General features: G+C 54.8%; 3 protein-coding genes across 3 annotated transcripts; 1 reads left to right on the plus strand and 2 right to left on the minus strand.

Moving 5' to 3' along the window:
* Positions 1–1633: 1633 nt before the first annotated feature.
* MONBRDRAFT_38404 (uncharacterized protein) lies at positions 1634–7030 on the plus strand (the record flags this gene model as incomplete). The annotated part of the gene is made up of 5 exons (XM_001748590.1): positions 1634–1974; positions 2105–2226; positions 2955–3040; positions 3356–3481; positions 5758–7030. The coding sequence occupies 5 exons, from the start codon at positions 1634–1636 to the stop codon at positions 6718–6720; spliced, it is 1638 nt and encodes a 545-aa protein (XP_001748642.1). The 3' UTR covers positions 6721–7030.
* Positions 7031–7160: 130 nt separating this feature from the next.
* Positions 7161–8861, minus strand: MONBRDRAFT_33796 (uncharacterized protein). Its single transcript, XM_001748657.1, has 8 exons — positions 8770–8861; positions 8585–8657; positions 8391–8463; positions 8262–8319; positions 8101–8165; positions 7891–8003; positions 7548–7755; positions 7161–7450 (listed from the first exon to the last, which is right to left on the minus strand). The coding sequence occupies exons 2-8, from the start codon at positions 8654–8656 to the stop codon at positions 7326–7328; spliced, it is 714 nt and encodes a 237-aa protein (XP_001748709.1). The 5' UTR covers position 8657; positions 8770–8861; the 3' UTR covers positions 7161–7325.
* Positions 8862–11541: 2680 nt separating this feature from the next.
* On the minus strand, positions 11542–13064 carry MONBRDRAFT_28227 (uncharacterized protein; the record flags this gene model as incomplete). Its single annotated transcript, XM_001748658.1, has 4 exons — positions 11542–11574; positions 11654–11847; positions 11984–12177; positions 12673–13064. The coding sequence occupies 4 exons, from the start codon at positions 13062–13064 to the stop codon at positions 11542–11544; spliced, it is 813 nt and encodes a 270-aa protein (XP_001748710.1).
* Positions 13065–13378: the final 314 nt, after the last annotated feature.

Raw genomic sequence — 13378 nt, forward strand, 5'->3', positions numbered from 1 at the left:
GGATGTTGTGTGGGAGGCAGTGGTGGTGCTGATGGATGACGATGCACCGAGACAATACTATAAAAGGCATGTTCGGACAGGACGGATGAAGGACAATGAGGGGCAAGGGGAATGTAGCACGCATGCACGGGGCGCGGGCGGGGCACACGCAAGCGAGTTGCGGGCCGGCAGCGGGGGAGGGACCTGGTTATAATCGGGACAACATGATCCTTCGTTGACACAGTACACGTCGCAGTGACAAGGATCGCTAGCGCGGTATCCACCAACTGTACAGTCGTTCTGAGCAGCACAGGTCGAGCGAGACTGGGCGCTGGTGGGCCAGGGCACGATGGTGGCGAGCAGTACTAGCAGTAGCACAAAGTGTGGTGTTTGGTCGTGCACGGCGAGCCATCTGGGGCTCTGCCGCGCCATGGCCATGGTAGAGCGGGCCATGCGCTCGCGCTGATTGTTTGGGGTGCGCGGAACCCCAGCTAAACTGGCCAACTTGAGGACAGAAAGGGACTACAGGAGCAGAACAAGTTTGTGGCCTGGGATTCTGAGCGTCAGGTGCTGCTTTCGGATCTTATGCCTGGCGTCGCGTAAATTTGGCGGGGGCCGAGCAAAGGGCAGGTTGTTCCGCAGAGCGCGGATGAGCTAGCACAGCCAAGGGAAAACAAGCACAGAAACCAAGGACAGGCTTCTCGTACCACATTGCCGCACCCCCGGCGGCCGAGAGGATGATGGCCAAGGTGCTTTGGTTGTTGAGTCGTCTATCTTTTTGTTTTTACCGGGGCAGAGCTTTTGCTCGGAAACGGCTGCTCTTGCAAAGTCGCAACCAAGCAGCAGTGTGCCAGCAAGCCTGAAATTAGCCAGAAGGCTGTGCCGCCGGATGCAGGATGGTATATCCGGTGAATCACACAGACAGCCCCACAGATCAACCCGACCAACACAGACCAACACAGTCCAACAGACTGACACACTCTCGCAACGTGTCGTCGTTGGAGAGGGACAGAGAGACAGAGAGACACAGAGAGAGAGAGAGAAAGGGGGGCGGTGAGCCAGCCGTTGCAAAAAAAAAAAAAAAAATAGAGGCAAAAAGAACAAAAGAGAGCGTTTCCAAATGACGCGGTCTGGTGGAAAGGCCGTGTCCAACGGACAGTTGTCGTTTTGCTGTACTCGATGGACAACCTGTCGCGGTCATGGACGAGCGAGAGGGGGTTGGCGGCGAGATGATCTCAATGCGGGTCCTCGCCGCCCATCGCCCAACCTGATAGTTTGCTTGCATGCAAACATCCTATCTCAACTACACATCTTGGAAGTTAAAAGAGCACTGCGGCCCGATAGAAGTTAAAAGCCAAGGGGGTTTATCACTTTAAGTTTTCTACAAATTTTTCGAGAGAAGAGATGAGAGTCAGAGAAGAGTTAAATTTGTTAACCAGAAACAGAGCCTAAGATGGGACTGAAACAAAGACACACGGAAAACGAGTAGTAAAACAAGAGAATTTGACTAACCGTGACCGAGAGACAGAGGTGTGGATGACACAGAGAGAGAGAGAGATCAGAGAGATCATTTCACACACACACACACACACACACACACACACACACACACACACACACACACACACACACACACAGAGGCGCGCGCGGGAAGATGGTGGGGCCGGAGCTGTTGGCGGCGGGGGTGTGGGAGGTACAGGCGGGGCAGGAGGTGGGGGTGACGCAGCGGTTGGGGGAGTATTGTCGGAGGGCGTTTGAGGGGGTGGATTTGGAGCAGTATGCCCGGCCAGAGCTGGTGGATCTGCAGCAGGCGGGGGAGCCGGCCATGGCACAGGAGGTGACTCGACTGCGACAGGCCGACGCTCGGACCACATTGTATCGCTTACGCCTCGAACAGGCTTGTGCTGCCCTTGAGGCCGAGCAGCGATGTGCTCAGCAACTCTTGCCAGCGCTTCATGCTCTCCCCCTGGGTCCCCAGCAGCTGGACGCCGCCAGGTGAGAGAGAGAAAGAGAGACAGAGAGAGATTTGCCCGGGTCTTGACCACCCCCACTCGCCCCACATTGGTGGCTGTTGCCAGCGGAGGGAGGGCTTTAACCCCGCTTCTCCCTCCCCTTTCTTGCCCAGCCTCGGGTTCTTGGCTGTCGTTCTTGCCCATGTCCTCATCCGGATCCTCGGTCACCCAGGCGACAAGCCAGCGAGCGTGAAGCCACGGCGGCTCGCCTTGATGAAGAGCTGCACGAAATCAGGTCGGTTTCAGTGCCGTCGCTGCTGAGCATGAACATGGCAAAGGCCAACTGGGCTCAACATCAAATGGACGCTTTGGTATAGGGTTACGCTTCAGGACATGGCGCAGCGAGCAAGCGATGCCATTGTGAGCACGTATATCGGTGGCAACTACCAGGCCATCAAGTCGCAGCAGGTGGGTACGGACGCAACTCGCCCTCCAGCTCCGGGGCTTGCCGAATGCGAGCCCGCCGTTCTGCTCAGGCACCACCCCCAAGGCCTCCGACCCTCTCACCACCTGCTCAACGCGGGTGTTTCATCAGGAGCGGGTACTGACGGCACAGCGCCATGTCGTCGAGCACCTTACACAGCAACGCGCACGCCAGCATCGGCGCCGAGCTTTTCTCGAGTCAGTTGTGATCATGTGGCTGCACACTGTTTCTTTCCACCATAGAAACCATGGTGGGGCAATGTGCCGCAGGATCTGGCTCTGGCTGATTGGTTGTTGTGTTGGCTCTTGCAACATGCAGCTGGATCCGCGAGACGGAGGAGCAGCTGTATGGGTGCTGGCAAGCCACCGCCCGGCTTCATACAGAACTGGCTGACACTTGCACAAACATGCTACGAGGTCTGTGCTCATGCAACGGCTGCCTCACCTCTTGATTGCGGTTACGGTGCTGACCTCGACGCGAGGGTTGGCGGAATGCGAAATGCTTGGACCTGACATTGGCGCATGACGTGTGGTGCACAGACCTGGAGGACGCCGGGACCCGCCATCAGCGGCCCCTGGAGGTGATTGCGAGCCATGACACGGCCATGTTGGACCTTGCCAAAGCCGTGAGTTTCTGCTGTCACTTGTTGTTTCAAATTAATTTTCAAGATGACCAAGTGCTCGTTTGTCTCTCTGTCTGCCTCTCTGCCTCTCTGTTTGTCTCTCTGCCTGTCTCTTCCTGTCTCTCTTCCTGTCTCTCTTCCTGTCTCTCTTCCTGTTTCTCTGCCTATTGGCCCTTCTGTTCCATCTGTTGGGTTGGCCCAGGTGTCCAACTCCCGTCGCATCTGGCTCTGTACCTCGAGCCGTGCAATTGCTTTTGGTTCGTACCATTGACAGGGCGTGACACTGGCGTGTTGGGGTCTGCTACCCGGTGCCAATAGGTTGTCGGGCCGAATAAGGAATTGGCATCGTACGAGGATGTGCGCGTGGGTCTGGAGCAGTTACTGGAGAGGCACCATGAGGCGCAACAACGCAATTCGCGCTTGCACACGTCGCTGGCCGAGCAGGTAGCGCAACTCCCAAAACGAGTCGGCCAAGGCCAAAGGGGTTTATGTTGTGAAGAGTCAGGCTGGCACACACACACACACACACACACACACACACACACAGGGCAGGATAGGAGGGAGATGGATCGATGGTCAAGGTGGTGAAAGGCAGTTGTTCGACCTTGACTTTTTTACTTTTGTTTGGGGCCGGCACTCATCCATTCGTTTGGCCATGGGATTGTGCGGCAGGGACAAGCAGTACGTGCGGCGGTCGCCGACTGGCAGCAGTGGCTTCAGCAACCTCATCTGCGCGACCAACACGGACTGCTGGTCGAGCAGGCCACTCATGCACGCCTTCAGCTTCTTGCACGCGAAGCTGATGTCGTGGAGCGCGAGGTGGCGGCCTTACTTCGCGCCATGCGTGACACCTCTGCCAGCGTTGCGTCTTGAGCGCCAGAGTGAGACAAATTGATCAGAAATGTACATCTTGGTGGCCAGAGCCAAAGTCTGACGATCAACCGCCGCCAGGGGTAGCTTGTTACACCACACGCCACATTTTCCTCATGTATGCACGCGTTTCGTCTAAAGTCACGAGGTGAGGTGTGTGTGTGTGTGGGAGGGTTGTTGATGTGACTCTCATTCTTATGATTATTGCCGCGTATCTCGCCCTGAGTCAACTGCATCTCTTGCTCTCTACTTGCCACCAATGCCTTGGGATGGTTTTTTTCTTTTTTTTTTTAAATTACTTAGGGGTGTTTACGGCTCGTGATGTCGTTGTCATCTCTGTGTCTCTCACTGTCTGTGTGTCTTTGGCTCTCCCTCTTTCTGTATGTCTCCTGCTGTCTCTCTCTCCCTCTCTCTCTTCAAGGGCTCACTCTCTCAAGCTCTGCCAAGCGCTCTCACTTCACAAACTCGCCTTGAAACTTTTTCAGACTCTGTCTTGCCCTTTTTTTTTTTTTTCGAATGATTGCGTGGTTGGCTTTTCACCAAGTCTTTTTCTTTTCTCTCTAAATCTCTCTCCCTCTCTCTCTCTCTCTCTCTCTCTCTCTCTCTCAAGCTCTCTCTCTCTCTCTCTCAAGCTCTCTCTCTAAATCTCTCGAAATCTCTCGAAATCTCTCGAAATCTCTCGAAATCTCTCGAAATCTCTCTCTCTCTCTAAATTTCTCTCTCTAACTCCCCTCTCTCTGAATCTCTCTCTAATTCTCTCTCTCTCTCTCTCTGAATCTCTCTCTCTCTCTGAAGTTTTTTTATCTTTTTTGTCGACGAGTGAGAGAGGTATTCAGGCCGTCATCTCTCTCGTTCAATGGCGTGCACGCGGGACAACGGCAGCGGCACCTCGTCTCAGAAAGAAAAATACGGCGGTGGCGGGCTGTTGGTGTGTAGAGCATTGGACTAACTGTGTTGCTGGAATAGGGTGGCAACGGATTGTGTGACCTGTGTGGGGACCAGCGAACATGCGCTGGATCGTGGTACCTGCCCTGGCTGTGGCGTTGATCGCGCTGGGGCACGCACAAGAGCTCTCCCCGACCCTGCCACAGGACATGGATGAACACAGCTTCTTCTTCCTCAGCGGTGCTCATCACAGGTCTGCTCTCGGTTTTTTTTTTGTTTTTTTTGGCTCTGTGGTGCTTGAAGCTTTGCAATGCGGTGCTATTCATGCCCCGCCTCGCGCGCGCAAGGCCCGGCCCCTCTTGTCTCTTGTCTCTCTCTCTCCTTCTTTCCCTCTCTCTATCTCTCCTTCTTCACCTCCATCTCCATCTCCATCCTCTCTCTCCCTCTTTTCTCCGTGGCACGCGCCTCACCATGCCGTCTTTCTTCTGCTCTACTGTGCTCTACCATGAATAGCGGAACTACATTGACCACGTTGATCCTGTGCACCCACCCACGCTCATCTTGCATTCGCAGTGCGTTTTCCCCACCATCCGCGACCCACGACCATGTGCTTTTTCTCCTCACCTCTGGTTGGCGGCCATGCCTGCGTGCGCACCATTCATTTAGACAGCGGCGCCCCTGAAGATGAAGGCGCTCACATTCAGCGTGGTGTACGTAGCGATTGCTGTCGGTGGTTGTTTTTGAGTTTCCTTTTTTGTGGTTGATCAGTTTCTGAGGCATGGAAGAAGGGGGTTGCGCGCATTGCTTGCTTTGGTCATCATCATCTGAGGCATACATGAAGCATTGCCTTTGCTGCTTTTCTTTTTTTTTTTTTTTGTTTTTTTCACGCGTGCAGATTTGCCCACATACACCATTGACCCGCTGCCGCTCCCCTCACCTCTCCTTTTGCTCACCCCTTACCACAGGTTTACAAGACCGAACACGTGCTGGGAGGCGCCATGAAGTATGCCTACCACCCTGCCGGTCACTTGATTGAGACTGACAGCAGCTTGACGGACCGAAACCGACGCGCTGTTTTCGACGCCTGGGGCCGGTACTGGAACCTGTCGCGCCCAGTGCTGGTGGAAAAGTCACCGCGCCACACCATCATGACTCGCTACCTGCAAACCATGTTCACGCCGGACAAGTCACGATTCCTTGTTATCATGCGCCACCCGCTCGCCGCTTCCCACTACGAATGGTTCCGCAACCGCAAGTACGACGAGGCTCGTGGCCACTGTGGTCGCCCCTGGATTGAACACTGGCTCGCCATCTATCGCTGGGTCCGCGAGGACATTCCCCACCTGCGTGAGGCCCGCGTCTTCCAGTATGAACGCATGTTGGCCGGGGCCCCCATGCTGCAAGACTCGCGCCTACTCGCCAAGGCCTGGGTCAACGCTCTCTATCGCTTCATGGGCCTCGAAGAAGATGTCGTGGACATTGAATACCAAAAGGCGGCACGCCCCGACGAAACCATGCCCCTTGAACTCCACGCTCTTCACGAGATGGATGACGGCGCGTCCAACAACGGCGCCCGTCGTCGCCGCCTGCTTGGCCTCAACTTGACCACCGAACGCCTGGACGACGATATCTGGGAGCCAGAAGTGGCCGTCGATCCCGCACCCCAGCTTGGCGGATCTGCCCGGACCGGTCGCAAATTGCTCGAATTTTACGGTGGCAACCGCCTTCAGGTGCGCGTCAACGACCGCCTTGTTTACCACTGGATCCCTCAGTGGTATGACCTGATTGACATGGAGTCTGAGGTTTGCCAAGGCGTGATTGACGACTATGAGCGCGAGCTGAACGAGTACGGCTACTCGCTCAAGGTTCTCAACTACGCCGCCCCACCCCCGGCCTTTGTGGACAACCACGTCCAACTTCGCCCCTAAACCCAAAACAACATTGCCCCGCCTCCCCCTAAGCTAATTTCAAAATGCAGTGCGACGTCCTTGGACCAAACCGCCGCGCGACATTTTTATTATTTTTTTTTCTTCTTGTTGCTTGTCTCCATGACCCATCTTTAGCTGCGTGTTTGTTGCCTGTCTTTGTGTGTCCGTGTTTGTTATGTCGCATCCTGGTGTGTGTGAGCAACCCAACTTACCAGCCCAGTCTTCGGTCAACTTGATAAGGCGCGCCCATGCTCATGATCAAAACACACACACACAAGGCCCAAGGTGTCTGCTTGGCAAATCTGACCCAGAAACAACAATCGACACACAATATTTTTATTCTTTTCTTTCTTTTCTTTCTTTTCCTCTGCCTTTTCTGGGCTGCCCCTGTCCTGCTTGGGGTTCTGATCAGCAGGTCGTGAGACGCACAGTCGAGTGATATCATTCATTGATTGGGTCGGCTTGTAGCAACATAAAAAAAACAATCGAGGAACACACGCTGAACCCTTTCGTGTCATTCCTCGTGCGTAAGTATCTTCTTGTTTAAAACAGTCGGTCTTGTCAATCCAAAAGGCACTGACGGGGCTGGTCCAAATTAGGGCTGTTTACGCCGCGGCCTGCATTTTCTTGGCGTGCTCAATGTCAGGCATCAAACAAGCCTTGAACTTTTCGTAGGCGGCATCGAGGTCGTCGTTGACAATGACGTGATCAAACTTGCCAGGCGTAGCTCCTGGACGACAAGGACAAGTGCGTGCACATCAAGGCATGAGAAACCAGCATAGCGCCTTGGCACGAGAGAAGCAACCGGGCGTGACGAAGCAACTGACCGTAAACCATGGCGGATTCGGCTTCGGCCAGACGCTTTTGCAGGCTTTCCTCGGTTTCCGTGTTACGGCTGCGGAGACGCTGTTCCAGAACCTCCACGCTGGGTGGCTGCACAAACACAAAGAGGGGTTGCATGTCCAGGTTGCGGACGTTTTCGCAGCCCTGACGTTCAATATCCAAAATGCAAATACGGTTCTGAGCCGCCACATCCTGAACATGGAGGGGGGAGGGAACGGCGAGACGGCGGGGAGAAAGAGGATCGCATTAGCGTGCGAAAGGATGTAAGAATCGTACATGGGGCGAGGAGGGTTGATTTGAGAGGGAAAAAAAAAAAACATGACATACCGAGATGGCGCGCTTGCTGGTGCCATAGAGGTTGCCGCCAAACTGAGCATGCTCCACAAACTCGTCCGAGGCAATCATTTGCTCCATCACCTCCCGCTCCGTAAAGTGGTAGTCTGCATTCATGGACATCGAGGCAGTACAATTGAGGGTGGATCCGTGATCGTGGTGTTGAACACGGAGAAAAAGGACGCACTGGGAAAGGGGACGTACCGACACCGTCCTGCTCGCCAGTGCGAGGCTTGCGCGTGGTGTGGGAGACGCTAAGAGCGAACACGCTATTGGGTTCATCCACGAGAACATCATGAGCTGGCTTTGCCCAGGAGCAACCAGGGCCAGGACAAGGAGGTGCTTTGAGGGAATCATGAACCAACTCGGGAAATTCCTTAAATAGACGCTTAAGGAAGGTGCTCTTGCCAGCACCCGAAGGGCCTATTGATGGGGGCGCCCCATGCAAAAATGAGGTGGTGTGCTGGCGCATACCGAGGCCAGCCTGATCGTACCAGAGACGACGATGGGCCGGGGTTGGTCCTTCTTAGCGGGAGGATTGGCCATGATGGTCGTGGTGCGCACGCTCTACGCCATTGTTCGGCAATATAGCGATTCAGGTCAGAAGTGAGCGAGCAAAGTGGTCATTTCCAAAAGCCGTGTCAAGCTGAATCACTGCCACAGAGGGGACGGCGGGGCAGAGACGAACGGCGCTCATGCACGAGGTGACAATGCCCATGACGGCGGCCGGGTTGGCAAAGATACCAGCCAAAAAGCGCATGCTGCGTCAAGAGTTGCAGTGCACAAAGGGTGTGAGGGGGGTGCTCACCAGCATGAGGCGTTGGAATAAATTCGAAGAGTATAAAAAATGCCAGCAACACGCCTGACACGAACCTTGATGTGAACGGAAGGGTGGTGGTGGTGGTGGTGGTGGTGGTGGTGGTAGGTATCTACAAACGACATCCACGGAACGGGTTTTGTGAGTGAGAAGACAGTGGTTGGTAACGACGGCCGAGCTGACGAGCCAAGACGAGGTTGGGGTGAGCGGGAGAAAGTGTGGGTGGGTCGCTGTACGTGAAGCAAGCAGAGCAAGGGACATTGACTTGGAAGAGACACTGGGTGCATGCATGAGCATGGTGGGGGTGGAAGGGCAAGGGGGAGTGAGGGAGGACAAGAATGACGGAAAGGGTCTGAGCCAACTTGGTTGGGGGGTGTGTGACACCATCGCGTGGATGAAAGGCGCGTTGGGTTGGGCCAGGACTTGTTGGCTGAAGAAGCAGGGCGCGAGGGTTTGGAACAACGGGAGAGGGGATCCAACACAAAGCGTGCAACAACGCAAGGACACTAGAAGGACGGCGATAGCGAGCGCGCGACTGCCATCGACGGGAGAAGATGATGCAGGGCACACGTGCGTCTCAACGAGGCGACACGACTCAGTGGTTATGGAAAGGAGGTGTAGAATGACAGAGATCCACAGGGAAGGCAGGCAGGGTGGTGGTGGGCAAGGAGCGCCCGGGATCCAGCACCCCTGCCATGATCATGCCCCCCACACACACACACTGCTACACCGGCTGCCGTTTCCTCAACGAGGAGGGCTGCAATCCGTACCAGAGCTAGAAGGAGAAAGAGGGAGAGAGGTTGGGAAGGAAATTTTCAGAGAGAGAGGGATGCGATGCACAATCAAGGGCCGTTTTTGAAGGGGAATTCTTTAGCCAAACAGAGAGAGGGGATGAGGACTGATGTTGAAGCAGAGAGTTGAACGGAAAGAGACGGAGAGCCCAACTGCTTGGCAACGAGATTCTAGTAGTCGAATGCAGTCGCCATAACCAAAATCACTGGTATTAGCGAAGTCAGTCACGATAACTTTATTGTCATGCTTTCTTTGCAACGTTCAACTTCCGTGTGCAAGTGTGAATGATTTAAGAGAGAAAAACTTGGATGAAACAATACAAAACCGATCCTCGAGTCTGAATGCCACGACGGGGCAAAAACCACCTTAAACCAATTCAAACTTCATGGTCATGCCTTTTCCATAAACCAGGCAAGTGAACAACACACACACGCGGCGAGCGCCTCTCTCTCGCTCTCTCTCTCTCTCTCTCTGTTCGTCTGCGCTGGTTCAAATGGCAGCGCGGTGGCGGGTACCGGTTCAGTGACCACTGAAGCCGCGTGTGCTTGTTCTTGTGTGTGTATATGTGTGTATACACATAATGGGATTCAAGAGTGGTGTGCCGCTGGTATCGATGCTCGTGGTGCTGGGGCAGGCACAGCCGTGTGTGGCGGTCTTGTGATGGGGCGCATGGGCTCGGTCAACCAGCCGGCAGCGCCGCTGCCCCGTGCCATGCGTCCTTGCTTTGCACCTGGCACCACAGCAGCGACTCCAGCAGCCCCGACTTGATGAGCGTGCATTTATTATTGTCAATGTCTCTGCCGTTCCGTCATTGTTCTTCCTCACGCTCAACCAGCCATCTTGATCAGCTCCGTTCAACTGACCTTTGGGTATCTTGTCGTCTTGCGCTTGCCTCTGCTCCCCGCGATCTTGTGCCGACGTTTGGTCAAACCTTTACAGAGCCATGCAGATTTTCGTCAAGACCCTGACGGGCAAGACCATCACCCTTGAGGTCGAGCCCTCGGACTCGATTGAAAACGTCAAGGCCAAGATCCAGGACAAGGAGGGCATCCCCCCGGATCAACAGCGTCTCATCTTCGCTGGCAAGCAGCTTGAGGATGGCCGCACCTTGAGCGACTACAACATTCAGAAGGAGTCCACCCTCCACCTGGTTCTCCGTCTCCGTGGTGGTGTCATCGAGCCCAACCTCAAGCTCCTGGCCCAGAAGTACAACTGCGACAAGATGGTCTGCCGCAAGTGCGTAGCCCCGTCGTTCCGCCCTCTCTTTTTTTTTTTATCTGATCAGCGTGGTGCTTTGGACTGAGGTAGCCCGCACGAACGCGGTGCTATCCGTCCTCGCTCAACCGAGACCTCGTTGGGGGTTTTCTTCTTCTTCTTCTCTCTCTCTCTCTCTCTCTCTCTCTCTCTCTCTCTCTCTCTCTCTCTCTCTCTCTCTCTCTCTCTCTCTCTCTCTCTCTCTCTCTCTCTCTCTCTCTCTCTCTCTTTTCAACGTTTGGACCTGCTCCATCTCACCGATTGGTTTGTACCCGTGTGTGTGTTTTTGCCATCAATCCCTTAGGTGCTACGCTCGCCTCCACCTGCGCGCCACCAACTGCCGCAAGAAAAAGTGCGGTCACACCACCTCTCTCCGCCCCAAGAAGAAACTGAAATAAGTGCACAGAACTTGTTTTCGTTTCTTGGGCGTTTTTCTGGTAAAACGACCAGTTGACATGGTTCACCAATGGATCTTTGATCTTTGACCTCTTTTTCCATCTGATTCCCCTGCCTTTGATCAACCTGCCACCTCTGTCTCGAGTGTCATCCTGTCATCCTTTTCACCTTGGAAGTTGTTCTCAAGGTGCTGGACTGCTTGATGCACATACATCCATACATTCCTTTGCCTCACTGGGCGTACATGCAAAGAAAAGTGCGGCTGTGGGCCGGTTTGCCCGCCAAACTTTACATCGAACCATACAAATGCATTGGCAAAGACTCGATTATTTTTCATGTGGGAAAAGGGTGCCTCAAGACTCGTTTCGTTGAGGGCTTGCGTGCTTCTACTGCGCAGCCTTGGCAGACAATTGCGACACCTAGGGCACAGGTCACAAGCGGGCACAAAGAGTGAATTGTGCGCAACTGTGCCATGTCTGAGCACCGCGAAACACTTACGCTGAGACTGCGCTTGGTGTCCAAGGCTCGCGCCCGCGAGACCGAGGCACTTGCAGCAACCGTGAGCAAAATCATGGCCCACAGCACGCCCGACTTGCCGCCCAAATACAGACAAAGCGAGACAACGGGCGCCTGTAACATGGCGCCAAGCGCGCCCATGCCCCCAATGTAGCCTGCCACAAGCGTAATGCAATCTAAAACACAAAATCAAGCCGTCAGTCGAGGGAACATTGCACGTGGATGGGATGCGTTGGCTGGCGTGCTGAAGAAATGACCACGACACCATCAACACAACCAAGCCTTAGGGCGAGGACTCATCGTTAAACATACTCGCTTCCCGCCCCAAGTCGATGGCCATTGACGTGGAGAGGATAACATCGGTACCGCCGCTCCCACCACCCATGATGATCAAGAAGAAACAAGCCAGCACTATCCACTGCTGTGTCAAGTAGAGCAAGAGGGTTGCCACAGCTGACAGCGCCAGTGCAAAGTGACAAGCCAACACGCGCCGGCCCCGAAACATTCTGCGCGCCACATGGCAAATCCGCATGAGCACGGAGAGTCAGAGACAAGAGGACAAGAACACCCGAAAAAAAAAAAAAAAAACGCAAACACAAAAGGGGAGCTTCAAGGAGCGTGACCGCGAGGGCTGAATCTCACGTTTGGGCGAGGTGTCCAAGCACGATCGAACCGACGAGGCCTCCAAACTCGTAAAAGCTTGAAAAATAGCCTGGTGTGAAACAGGACAAGACGGCAGCAGATGCAGAGACACGTGAGGCCAAACGCGTAGCCATGCCGGCACGAGAGGCACAAGACAACGAAAAAAAAAACGGGGTGTGCGGATTCGTCGGTCACACCTGCTTGGACAGCAGAAAAGCCCAGTTGTTGCTCAAAATACAGGGGGAGCCACATGTGGAGCGCAAAGCTGGCAAAACATGAATGAGTGAGCCATCGCCTCTCGGGAAACCAGTGGCAAACGGGGACAAAGCCCTTTATCAGACTCGAGGCAAGACACAAACCGAAGGGCATTGAGACACATGTACGCGAGGGCTAGCTCATGGATGTGGGGCAGACGCAAGACATCGGCAATGTTGTTAATCTCCAGCGGGGCCAAGGGCTCCATGACAACAACCTCCGTCTCAATATCGCTCTCCGTGTCTGTGTTGGAGGCTGAACCTGGATCCACGGCAACGTAGCCTTCGTTGCGCGACAGGACGACCTGGCTGTTGCCAGAGTGGCTGCTACGGGGTGAGCCTCGGTGGTGGTGCAGATGGTGGTGATGATGGGGCGGTGCCGTGGGAGGTGGGCTCGAGGATCGATAGTGGGAGGGAAGCGGTGGTGTCTGTGCGCCACGAATGCCCGACGGCATGCGGAGAAGCCGGAATACCAAGAGGCTCAGTACCAGTGCCATGATGGACGGCACCGTGAAGATGTGCTGCCAGCCGAGCGTGCTTCGGAGGACGTGCGCCAACAGTGCGCCGCTTAACAAACCCACAAACGTGGATGAGCCCCACACGCCAAACTGCAAATCCTCCTTGTCCCCGTGGTGCCTAGGAGGAAGGACAGACTGGGAATGAGGGAGGCAGGGGCAAGATGGAGGGGCGCTAAATGCAAGAGCAACGAGGGCACAGGATGGTTGAATACGGACCACTTGCTGAGGGCTTGAACACAAAAGGGCATGAGCATGGCCTGGCATCCGCCGCTCAAAGTCAACAGCACGAGGTG

The sequence above is a fragment of the Monosiga brevicollis genome, genomic scaffold (assembly GCF_000002865.3).
Source record: "Monosiga brevicollis MX1 MONBRscaffold_24 genomic scaffold, whole genome shotgun sequence".
In the NCBI taxonomy this organism is placed as follows: Eukaryota; class Choanoflagellata; order Craspedida; family Salpingoecidae; genus Monosiga; species Monosiga brevicollis.

Bases quoted from the DNA above. Each gene is read 5' to 3' on its own strand.
- MONBRDRAFT_33796 (XM_001748657.1), bottom strand. From the start codon at position 8,656: ATGCGCTTTTTGGCTGGTATCTTTGCCAACCCGGCCGCCGTCATGGGC. The intron at 8,464-8,584 runs GTTCGTCTCTGC...ACAATGGCGTAG, and splicing joins TCACCTCGTGCATGAGCGCC to AGCGTGCGCACCACGACCAT. The intron at 8,166-8,261 runs GTTGGTTCATGA...TGAACCCAATAG, and splicing joins CTATTTAAGGAATTTCCCGA to CGTGTTCGCTCTTAGCGTCT.